The 12,597-nt window shown below is 38.7% G+C and overlaps 1 protein-coding gene across 2 annotated transcripts; it reads right to left on the bottom strand.

Annotated features, from left to right (window-relative positions):
• Nucleotides 1-2,464: 2,464 nt before the first annotated feature.
• On the bottom strand, nucleotides 2,465-7,879 carry LOC139119135 (ADP-ribosyl cyclase/cyclic ADP-ribose hydrolase-like). Of its 2 annotated transcripts, none has more exons than XM_070682789.1 (8): nucleotides 7,690-7,879; nucleotides 7,016-7,129; nucleotides 6,651-6,780; nucleotides 6,101-6,316; nucleotides 5,063-5,139; nucleotides 4,719-4,805; nucleotides 4,092-4,181; nucleotides 2,465-3,680 (listed from the first exon to the last, which is right to left on the bottom strand). In XM_070682789.1, exons 1-8 carry the CDS (start codon nucleotides 7,800-7,802, stop codon nucleotides 3,533-3,535), a joined length of 975 nt encoding a protein of 324 aa, XP_070538890.1. In that variant the 5' UTR covers nucleotides 7,803-7,879; the 3' UTR covers nucleotides 2,465-3,532. The 2 variants fall into 2 exon arrangements, with proteins under 2 accessions (XP_070538890.1, XP_070538889.1); XM_070682788.1 differs by having other exon boundaries at nucleotides 7,016-7,120; nucleotides 7,690-7,878.
• Between the last annotated feature and the right edge of the window lie 4,718 nt (nucleotides 7,880-12,597).

Below are 12,597 nucleotides of genomic sequence, written 5' to 3' on the forward strand. Positions count from 1 at the left end.
ACATTTTTTCTGCCTGCGACCGCTCCGCACGTTATAGAGTTCTAAAGCACTCACGCTCATACACTCACTATCACACATCGCACACACGAACTTAATCGAAGCAATGAATACATCGCTTAAACTAGGCGAAAGACAGCCTTGGAGGAATTCTGTCCACCAGCACAGCTACCAACCCAGGGTAGAAAATACGGCTACCTTTCAATCGGTATCGAACTCACAACATACGGCATCCAGTCGCCTAGCGGAGAGGCAACAGACAGAACCGCTCGGCCAAATCCCCACTCTCAAAGTGCACTTCGATGTAAGTGAGAATGCCGGGTCCACGGAGTAATTTTTTTTCAAATGATATTTTACCGCAGCTTGTTTTATCTTAGAATCTCAAAACACACAATATTTATTATAGCCAATAATCGGTGCATGTAAATGCTTACCAAGATATCAAATTTCAAAGTGCTCAGAATGCGAATGAGCCAAATATGCTATAATACAAACTCAAAGTACAAATGCTATTTTGTTTACTTTGTATATGCAAACTCTCCACATTAAAGGGAATTCACTCAATCATTTCTTGGTTTTAGCAATTGAGTATAAATAAAAAGTACCAAACTTCCCACCAATTATGCCAACAGCTCCGAAAAACCCCCCAGTTTAACCATCTCTAGATAGAAAGGTCTTTCCACCAATGGAGAAACCGTCTTGATGACCTTGAAAACATTCCAAAACTTTATACCGGTTTTTCGAGAAAGTATCGCCTTCTGATCTCCGAAATTAAGTAACATAGGGACAAGCGGACGTATTATTGGATTGGTACGTACACAAACACAGTGATTAACTCGATATATAAGTCTGCATGCGGTACAAAGAGCCAACATCTTAAAATAAGCAGTATAATTATCGTACTGTATCGGGCGCTTTGCAATATTTCAACATATTCATTATCTATGGTATCGTTTGCACTTTGACGCCTTTGCTACTTGAGATAGTCCCCCTGACCTATTTAAAATTATTGTCCGGCAATCATTAATTTCCCCCTGAACAGAGAACGACATGGAAGCTATGAATCGTTAAATGAAATTGAGCCACACGTGTTTTGATATCGAGATTAATCAGAAATTGTTAAATTTAGAATCAGAAACTATAAATGGAAAATGACTCATAATGATTCAACTACATTCAAACATTATGTTCATTTATTCTCAATTGTAAACTACATGACGAAGACAACAGTATTACAACGTTCGTAAGTGCTTTCACTGATTTCAGAGAAAGTGTTTTATTGGTTGGAGAAAACTCCAATGATTAAAGTATTACAAAACTGCAATGTTAGCAACCCGAAGAATTGGCACCAAAAATATTCATTTCCGCTTCCTTTATGAAACACTTAGCTGTGCCTAACTTTTATACTACCTGATACTAGATGTATGACAAAGGTTCTAAACCTCATGGTTAAATGTTAGCTTTATAATACGTAGGTACGAGTTAGTCTATCAATGTCAGGATTGATAATCACGGCAAGGTATAGTTCAGGAATAGAAATGTTCGCTCACTTTCATGCCCTCCTTCATTATGAATAAAATTACTTGTCAAAATGTTGTTATACTCCAGTTATCACTTTCGAGACCATTAATACTATAGGTCTGCTTCACATGTTGCTTTGCTTGCAAGGTTGTGTTACCACGTGGTTACCACGAGGGCAGTAACAAGGGTCTCTCTGAAGAATATTCCAGAGTAATTTGTCCATAGATGGCATATTAACACATCCTATCTCAATCTTCCTCGCCGTCTCGAAAAAACTTTCATCTTATCATATGGGTTGGCTTTCTATAGTTGTCAAACATTACAAGAGTAGTGTTCATATTTTCCGAGATATGTTTGAATGGCATTAGCCCATCCCATTTCTGTATACTAATTGCTTAAAACATTAACGAGCTCTTGTCAAAAGCTAAGATTATCAATTCTTGTTCGCATTTCGTTTCAGCGAGTCATCCAAACGAACAACGTTAATTTGAAGGGTGTTCTTGTGTGGCTCTAACAAAAATCGATGCTGAAGTTATAACATTATGATGTTATTAATTTTGAAGCCTGTCTGAAAATATACTACCGCAAATCGCAGGTTCCGACTATCTGTCAGCGAACGTGTCATATGTTCCGATGATATCAGCTACTCTGATGGACGTCATACGGCCATCACATCGAGACGACATGAGTTTCAAATGTAAATTTTTATCATCTTCATAGGTGAAACTATCGTCTGCTACACCATCATACTCGACGACAGAAAGTGATGGGTTGATAAGAGTACTGGCAGAAGGCAGATACACACGATATTGGGTAAGATTAAGTTGCTTGGGTGAACCGCCATGAAGGAACATTTTATTTTTATTTTTTATTTTTTTTATTTTAGTTCCTTTCCTGTGCAGAGGACGTTTGAAAGAAATGAGAAAGCAAACGAAATGCACAGTAATAAGGCTCGAATGGTCTGTTTACAGTTTATTTCGTCGTTCAGTACAGGATTATGGACTAAATTCAATTGATTGTAATTAAAAATAACTTTTGCGTATACACCATGGTTATAACTGAAAACACAAAACCCACTTTATGTTGTACTGACACAGTTGGAAAAAAAACAGGAATAAAATGTAATGATACACTTAAACATTTGTAATGCGGAAGAAATTGACATTCGGAAAATAAATCTCAAACCATTTGCTCTATTTTACTTGCTTGGAACAACAGGTAGTGACTACATTTAAATCTGATTCAGTTCTTTATATTTGATCTGTAGGAGAAACGGTGCTATAGAAGAATCACAAAGATCTGGTGGTAATAAGTACAATATCAAAACTTGTATTCCTTTCTTTAAGGTAGTATGCGCCTCGAAAGTGAAAGAATTAAATTTGTACTCAAACTTTCCTCAGGAATCTTTCAACCATTCTTCAAATCAATATTAAAAATGGTGTCACCGTGCAAATCTTTGAACTACAGAAACAAAGTACCCGAGATTTACCGATATTTGAAATTCAAAATGGCCGCCATTCTTATGTTAACTCTGTGGAGAAAAATAAAACTTTGGATTTTCGAAAATCTGCGACGGCGAAAATTGTTCTCACACAAAGAGAGCCCTCACAAGTGGTAGATCAGACAAAAAATAGAGCAAGTTTAAGAGTCCGACTCCCTGTCCCTGAGGCGCATTCCACCTTAAGTTTGGTGCACATACTCGCACGTATTCCCACTCTGAACTATCAAAGTGATACATGATGTAATTTGATGGTACCTGAACAGTCTTTTTATATAAACTGACCTTGGATGAATAAACCTAAAACCTTAGAGAAGAAGAATTCTATGCCCAGGTTAGAAAATAGCGTCCTTGTACGATGAATTTTAATTTGATAGCAATATGCATCGAACAAGATTCGATAGCAATATTTATTGAGAGATAATCGATTTTTTTGTGTACGTGTAACGGCTGGCAAAACTAACTACCAAAAGCTCTAACTTTGGTGAAAAAATACACACTTGAAATTTAGGAATTCTACTGTCGTTTTTGAATAATGTAGAGCAACAAGCAGAATGCGGTATTACCGATATTAACTCCAACGGAGACACCTGTGCTCGTTGGGTCACAATCCTCATCGGATGCTCTGATTTCAGACACTTGAGATTTAGCAGTCTTGACACCCCTGGAATGCAAAATATTCCCCCGATATAAACAAAGAAAAGGAACAATCCTCCAAAAGAACAAAAAGCAAAATCAAACAAGTAAACAAACAAACAAACAAACAAACAAAAAAACAAACAAAAACAAAAAACAAATAATAACACAATGAACAACTTACAATAACTATTTAGGGGTAGGTAGATATCAGTTGCACTGTTCAATAAATCAATTTATACATATTTGCACATTTTAATTACGGCAAAATTGCAATGTCAGAGTATCTCTTTCTCTTTCTCTCTCTCTCTGTGACTTTGCACGACATGATTTTACAGCTAGTCTAAAAAGTATTAAAAGATTTTTCATGACTCCTATGTACCATAAAATTACAGTTTTCTCTACCGTATGACAGTACTTAAAATGAGACGATACTTACATTTTGAAATCTTTACACGTAACTTTTATCCCTCTCTCACGAATGATATTCTCGAGATTTTCGACCGAGCCATCGCCACATTCTTCCATCCTATTTGCAAAAAGGATATCCCATCGGAAGAATTAATCCCAAATGTTTGCAAAGTTTGCATAAGAAACACCACATGTCTGTTTCAGTGTCTTTGTCTGAATGTGTCCATCTCGTCTGTCTGTCTGTCTGTCTGTCTGTCTGTCTGTCTGTCTGTCTCTCTCTCTCTCTCTCTCTCTCTCTCTCTCTCTCTCTCTCTCTCTCTCTCTCTCTCTTATAACAATATGCTATTTCCACTCTGCTGTTGAAAGCCATGGTGAGACAAGCTTTCGTGACATGCCAAGACAAGATAATAAATTTCTTATAATATTTTTTTTTGTGCACAGAAACAAGGCTATCTTGAGTTTCTGAAAATAAAGTGACCCTCAGTCTTGGTTTGGAATAAGCATGACTCCCTTTGCACGTTTCCTGTATATGATGACCCCCAAACTTCGAATTTGCAGGCCCATCTTAGTCATGATATCTAAACACTCCCTTAGTTCCGATTACAAATTCCTGCCAAAATATAACAAATGTGACTTGAATCGCTAGGATACTCACTTAGATGTACCAGTGTAGATCATGAAGATCTCGACTTCACTCACTGTTTCTTTCTGGAGATTAGGTATTTCATACTGCACCAAGTAGCTTTAAAGTAACGTCATTGTTCTCAGTTACTGAAACTAGCAAATCATCATATGTAAGTTTCAACGATACCAGCCCATCAAACGTTTGCACGTAACAACACATTTTCTATTCTACATTGTTAACTTCCCCAAAATTCGAATGAGTGTCTATTCTCACAATGAAAATCTGCAAGGCAATTCCAACACATCTACCCGGTTAGCCCTGCAAGAAGTTTAAAATGCCAATCAACGGCATATTACATTGAAGTCCATACTTACCTGTCACTTATCACAGCCCCATCGTTTTCAGAACCATCTAACAGAATGGAGACTTTTCCCTTTGCCATTTGTGCGAACTGTTATGAAGGAATTTATAAAATACATCGCATACAGTTGGTTTTCAAGGATTATTACATGCATCGATGTAAATGCAAATCGGTGCTTTGATTTGAATAGAAACATCTTGGGACTTAGCGGGCCACGTGGACAATGAACGGACTGGTTTCCATAGTTACCGGTCAGGCGAAAATCTTTGACATCAAAGTAAAAGCTTAACGGTAGATGTAAAATAACCATGCGCGCACTGCTATTTAGACTAACTATCATATAGCGTTAACTTTGACGAGGCATGCAGAAATATATAACTGTCTGAATACATGGGTATATGTGCCCTCGCAGCAAGAGAAAATTTGCCCTCCTGGCGTCGGACATATTGTCACCTGCTTTCGGGCACATAAAACCCATGTATTCAGGCAATAATACATATTATTGCCAATTTGAATTTCAAGTGTCCGAAAATATTAGGTAATTTATTTCTATAATAACAAAATTTTGCCCGATTACTCCCGATTTTATTCTTGATGTCGAAAGAGAATGGTATGAGGATTCCATTCGCAAACTTTCAACATTTCACTTTCGAGGCGTGTACTACCTTAATGGAGTGAATACATCAGCTTGGAGTACCTATAACGCACACACCATGATAGCGAAAACAGTGATACATTGGGATGCATGATTTGATATATTAAGGAGGATAGAGTTGCGGGATAATACAGAGGTCTAGAAACTGTTTTTTGATTTGTTAATGCGACAAAATTAAAACATATTAAGAGGAATATATGAGGCACCTAGTACCTAGTTGTTACGAGAGCAAGCTTTGTAATTTTCTTTTTAAACTCAATTGCAATGCCCCGGTACAAAATACTTGTGGGGTTTTGCTGTAAGGATATGTCTAGTGTGTTCGTCCTCTAACCCGAATTCTGCACCTTTTTTACTCTGACAGAGCAGAAATTCACTTATTATCAAGTGTAAGGTTACCTTTATTGATGCTTGTTGCCAGAATGCACATTGAGCATTTGAAGGAGGGTCTTTGCACTCTCCGCGGGCCTTGCAACTTTTATAATTAATGCCGGGTGATGTTTTCTGCCCACACCATTGCTTTATTCCATCCAACATGTACCCTGTAAGAGTGTCCTCTAGAGTGGTGTAGCCAAGGTCACGTGATTGTTCGTATGTTCCAGAATAGAGTAGCGTCTGTAAACCAACAGGAGCAACCACATCAAATTAAACTATATTTTAGGTCAATAAAATCATGTGTATTTCCAGTAACCTGTCTGCGAAAGTTAGGGTTGGTAAGTTGAATTTTTTCTTGCTATTTTATTTTTGCTGACCACAACCAATAAATTACGGTATTATTTAGATTTGTACTTGTAATAATTTTGAAATGCGAAAATTGTCAAGGTTCGGTGCTTTTTCCTAGGGCAGGTCGCCTTACCGAAATATTTTTTATTACTTGACCTCAGAGTAGGACACACAATTTGCAAATTACAGAAATAACGTACTCAGTACTCCAAAGAATTCAACTTGCCTTGTCACGTTCGGTGTTGTGAGCTGCCTGGTCACAGAATGCAGAATATAAGTCATTGGTGATACAGGGATCTTTATACGCAAAAGAACTGTAGAATAAATTCCATAGCTTATGGCAGTCTTTTTTACGCCTGAAATAAGAAATTTTAGATCGTTCGGTTGGAACGTTATCGATCAAACTGGGAAAAAGAGAGAATGAACTGAAGATCAAATGGAACTTCTTGAGACAGTATTTTACAATTCAACAACTATGTACAATGAGACGATTTATGAGGTCATCATCAAAATCATCATCGGCGTCTTCGTGTTAATCATCATCATCATCATCATCAGCATTCTCGTATTACCTAATTGCTATTGACCTACCCGTCGGTACATTTCTGTTTATGTTCTTTGCACCTAATTAAAAACGTGTCCAGAAGATTCTCGGGTGTTCCGCTGTCTGAAACGGTAACACTTTTGACGCCATTTCTGTCGAGTCTGTTACAGGTAGATGGCGCATGCGCAGAAAACATGAAATAGATAAACAAAACAAACCGTATAAATTCATGCACTTCTATGTCGAGTACAACCAACATTGATAGCCACTTTGGTGATTAGTCATTTACTGGTAATTGCCAAGTGATCAGCTTTATGTCTTTGAGAAAATCCCTTTATATACGCGTTCAGTGATAGGGAGACAAAACAGTGGTTTCGAAAACGGCATTAAGATGGCCACGAAGTGATTGAAAGTTCACTAAGCTTGCAAAATAAAAGGACACCGAATTCAAAGGAAATCGTTTTGCCTGCTTCTTTCACTTTCGTTTTTAAATTTCTCCTATGTAACTTGTCGCATTATATCCGCAGTACAGTGGCAGCAACGTGGCATGTTAAGAGTTAATAGATAATAAAAAATGTTAAAGGCTGCAATAAGGGCCAATTTGTTTGTTATACTTGTATTCTGACATCCCCTTGGTACATTTAACAAAAACATTGCCTTTCGGATCTCCGAACTCGCATTGTCACGCAGAACTTGAACCGCACTAAAACCGGCAACTTACCCTTGAATGTTGGCCCCAGGGTCACACCAATCCCTTCGTGCCAAAGAGAACGGAATGGAGCCTTGAAGCCCGATGAGAAGACAGACGTAACGCACCAATCGAACGGCGTCCATTATGGCTGGTACCAAGAGAAAATGGCGACAGAGATAAGGTGTAGACAACTCTGACAAATCATTTGCGGAGCTGGCCAATAAAAGGCAGGTGCTTTGACCTGAGCTATATACATGTAGCCAATGACACGCCCCAGGCGCTATTGACGTAAGTAAACTATGAGAAAGTGAAACTATAGAGAAGGCATCTTGGGCAAGTGGCCAAAGCAGTGGATGCAAGATCTCAGGACAGCTCCAGCACCGGCATTGCTATGGTGATGTGTTCTTAAGGCACTTCATTCCTCATTGCTTCTCCTACTCAGGATTGATGAGTACCTGGTAGGACAGTGGTTTAATGCGTGCATTTAGCTTTGTTGCGCTGATTGGCTGCACATCTAAGCTGTTGTCTGCTCCCCAGGGAGTCGAGTGGTATCAGATTAGGTCCAGTTACCAGGGTTAATTGTAAATAGTAACGCCCCTTGAGCACAGCTTGTGGATATGTGCGCTTTATAAGAACCTATACTGAATTCTTAAGTTTTCCTTTCCCGTGTATAAAAAAGGTCCAATCAAGTATGTTAATAAAGGGACATGACTAGTGTAAAAGATGAGGCTTATGATGGTTATATTAACGTGGCAATTGGCTTCATAGAGGGGCTATTTGATGCAAGAACTATCGAAAATGGAGAAAACACTGAATATTGCCATACAAAATACTTCGTTACAGAAGACTACACACTTTCAGTTTAGAGTCTCTACCACTCTCTTGATGCATATAGTTTGAGTATACATCGTATTTTGTATTGAACAGCAGCCTAAGGTCGTAGAAGTTGATAGTTTGACCCATCTTATTAGAATACAGTCGATATGACACAAACAAAACCGTCCAAAGATGCACTCTGACTGACCTCATGGATCTATAGAAGAATTGCGCCGACGCATTACGTTAATCTGACCTTCGACCCCACCGAAAGCGTCTACATACTCAAGCTTGAATGAACGACCCATAGTTAACATTAATCCCTGCTAGTCAAAGTGAAAGGAATCTTGAAACTCTTCAACGTGACGAGAAGGCAGACGTAAAATACACCAGTGTGGGCTTCCGTCATAGCTAGCACAGAGAATCAGGGACGACGCCTGTTTTGAGTGAAAAATATGTTTGGAAATTAGCAAACATTGTAACGCTGATGGTTATCCACACGCCCACCCAATAACAAAAATCGGTCAGCCAGCGTCTATATGAAAATACAGCGTAAAATGAAAATAGATAATAAAGAAATCCTAACTGCTCGGAAGGGAGGAAAAATATTTAAAAATATACTTCATTTAATATTTTGTAGCTCACCAAAAGCCCGCAAAAAGCTTTTAGATGTACCTTTTCGGGTTTTGTCTTGCACTAACGGTCAAATATTTGTGTCCAAAATAGGTGAAATGGCATATTTTTTTAATTTTCCTTACAAGTCGAAATTGTTAGTGTTCACCAGCAGTATGCGCTGCACAAAAAGTTGTGGCGATAATCATCATATTTTATCTCGATCGGCAATACGTAAGCAGTGCACACCAATTCATGTATAAACTATATATGCAACAACGCAAAGATAACGGAGTTTCTACGAGTGTTATTCATTCCCACTCTTCAAACAAGGTATCAGGAATTCCCCATCAGAAGTACGTTTTACAAGGAAAGGATGGATAGATGGATGGGTGATTCGTGAAGAAGAAGGAGGGGAGTCAAGGAAAAGGGGGAACTGTGAAGAGGTAGAAGGATGCATCAATACAGCGAATACTTAAGACGATAAGACGATATTTGGTGAAAACATTTTGCGCTCTAGTCAGTACTTGGAGATGGCAAAAATCTCACCACATTAGCAGGAGGCGATCATTTGGTGATGACATCCCTGTTAGAAAGCTGTCAAAAAATCGGTATCAGGAATTATACGTATTGTATCAATTGATTAAATTTTTCTATCAGAAATTCGAACGTAGAAGCAGTTAGCTTAAAAGCTCTATGAAAAGAAATGCGCGACTAAATATTTTATACAAACAACGCTCTGAAAGTCTAAAGCGCATACGTACTTGTTACATTACCCAAAGGACAAAGTGACAATTAAGCAAACATCCCGATGCTAAAAATCCCCCTGCATACATGCGCCACAGATGATCTCTTTGCCGCCATGTTTTATCAAAGTGTTTATAAACGAAACGAAAGAGAATTATCTATAAAAAGTCTCACGAGAATTTGCAGTAGTCCTTGCAGTCAACAAAACTCAACTGAAGCGCTTAGGGCAATCGCAATAAAGTCTTCTCGCTCGATGAAAGTCTTAATTTTTCGGTAAGTCGTGAAAACCTGAAGCAAATTGAAGTCTGTTACACCATGAATATGGACCTTCATGAGAGAAACATGTTTCCTTGCTGTGCGCTTTGAATAAGGTAACTGTAACTGTAAGAAACATACGAAAATTCAGTGGGCGATATCACTGCATGGTTCTTCTTTTATTCAGAGTCTATTATACTTCTTAACATGTTTTACGAATTTATATGGCATGAAATTGGCAAAATTATCTGCGAATCAACATTACTAGGGTAGAGATTTTGTCTGATATTATCCAGCCTCTTCGAATGACTTGTCCTCGGTGTCATTATGAGAAAAAAAATCAGTACAGAAAAACCTTGTGACATTTATTTAGAGTAATTACATTCGCTGTTTTTTTACTGCCCGAACAGCGGTGACGTCACGATTCCGGCTGGACGTTGTAGTTGTGTAATTTGTACTGCTAAAGATATTTTTAGCAGTGTTTTTCTCCACGTGCGTTCATTGAAAGGGGGACTTTGTGCTGCATGCATCAAAATAAGGGGCAGATTCGACATTTTAGGGGCAGTGTTGGGCCACCCACATAATGTATGGACGTCTTTGCTTGCTGTGATTTGTGAGCGATTTCCGCGCCGTCACTGACTTTTCAGGACAGACAATAGCTCGATATGCGCAATTTGCACAATTGAGCCGTCGAGAGAAACTCTGATTAAGGGAAAAATAAGGCTATCACTTTTCAAAACTGAACTGAATTCAACTACTATGAGAATTTTTTTGTGTGTTTTTTTGCACAACATGAATCGTCGATCCACCACCTGTTTCATATAGTTGCCGGTCATTAAAGGTATTTTAAAACCATTTTCTGTAATTTGAAATTCTCATTGACAGACGGCTACACAGCAAAGTAACACTTACAAAATGACTGTGTCGTAAAAGTTACCGCTAGCTCTCAGCATGCAGACAAAATATCGGAATCAGACAAGGCGTATTTTCATATGTAGAACAGAATCATTAAAACATTCCGAGTGTCCACGCCATTGGTACACTTGCATCTCACTGATCAAAATTGAATGACCCTGCTTCCAAGAAACGTATTGTGAAGTCTTCTCTTTTTTTGAGCGAATACACCCTCATACCATGGAGGCACCTCAATGCTCATTCACACACGTAATGAACAAGTATTACATTTTCTATAGGTCAACAGCACAAATATGCTGAAAACGGGTCATGCGTTAACCAGGTACCGCCTCGCCATCCCTGAGGTAATAACGGTAGAACGTGCCTCGGGGAAGTTGGACCCTACAATTTTTACAATTCTTTTCTGATCTACCTCTTGTTGTGGCTCATGAGAAAGAAAAGTTTCACTGGCTTAGTTTTTCGAAAATCCAAAATTAATTCCACCTCCTAGAGTTAACTTTGGAATGGCGGCCATTTTGAATTTCAAATATCGCAAAACGTTGGGTAATTTGTTTCGCTAGTTCCAAAATTTGCACGGTGACCTCGATTTTCATTGTTGATTTGGTAAGGGAATGGTTAAAAAATTTCATTCAGGAAGTTTCAGCAAAAGTTTAATTTTTTCACTTTCGAGGCGCACACTACTTAACGCATTAGCCTTAAAGATGGTTAAGCAAACACTCCGTGCAGACCCGTCATTACAACTGCCCCGATGCTAACTTGACACCTATTAACGCCTGTTAATCAGATGCGAAAGCGCCACCTGTATGCATTTCGCGGCGATGTGTAAATGAAGTTAGTTTGCTCACAGTATTAGTTAATGAGGGGATTATTGACGATGAATTTTCTGGCCAGCATTATGCAATGCTCACCCTCAAGTCTTCAACACGATACGGACTAAGCTTATGGCTGACCCTTACCTCCATGGGTTGACCCATGGAGCTAGAAAAGGACGTCTCTTCTTGGAGGATGTCACAGTGATAAATCGATACCGGGTTTGGCCGTGCAATGCAAGAATACATTGGCACCTGATTATGTGTACCAAGACGTGTATAATCATCAGATCCGTTTCTGGCTCCATGGTGTAAGACTACGACTTTATTTTTGACTGACTGCACCAGCGATGGTCCGCACCAAACAGTATTACAGAAGAAAATTTACACCGCAAATTTCCATGGACTTTTTCCATTTTTTGAAATCACATTATACTGCACTTATCGCGAAGGCTCACTTCTCAGCCGTAAAACATTAGTTAAAGCTAGGTTTTCATATCAGTGACGTGTGCATGTGCGCAATTTTAAAGAGTGTCAATCGTCCTTCTGTGAATGCTAAAACACTTCTCCGAGCCATAGACCTCGAGGTCTATGTCCGAGCATAGCATCGATAACTTGCAATGTCTCTTCCTACCTCCATGAGTAAAATAACATCCCCGGAAGATTTTATTTTCTGACATTTGATCCTGCATACCCTCTGCTTGTTGACAAGCAATGAAGCTAACGAGCGTCCTACTGTTCACCATATCCTTGCCCCGAAAACGACTACGAGGCAGATTATGTC

This window comes from Ptychodera flava, chromosome 19, assembly GCF_041260155.1.
Source record: "Ptychodera flava strain L36383 chromosome 19, AS_Pfla_20210202, whole genome shotgun sequence".
Taxonomy (NCBI): Eukaryota; Metazoa; Hemichordata; class Enteropneusta; family Ptychoderidae; genus Ptychodera; species Ptychodera flava.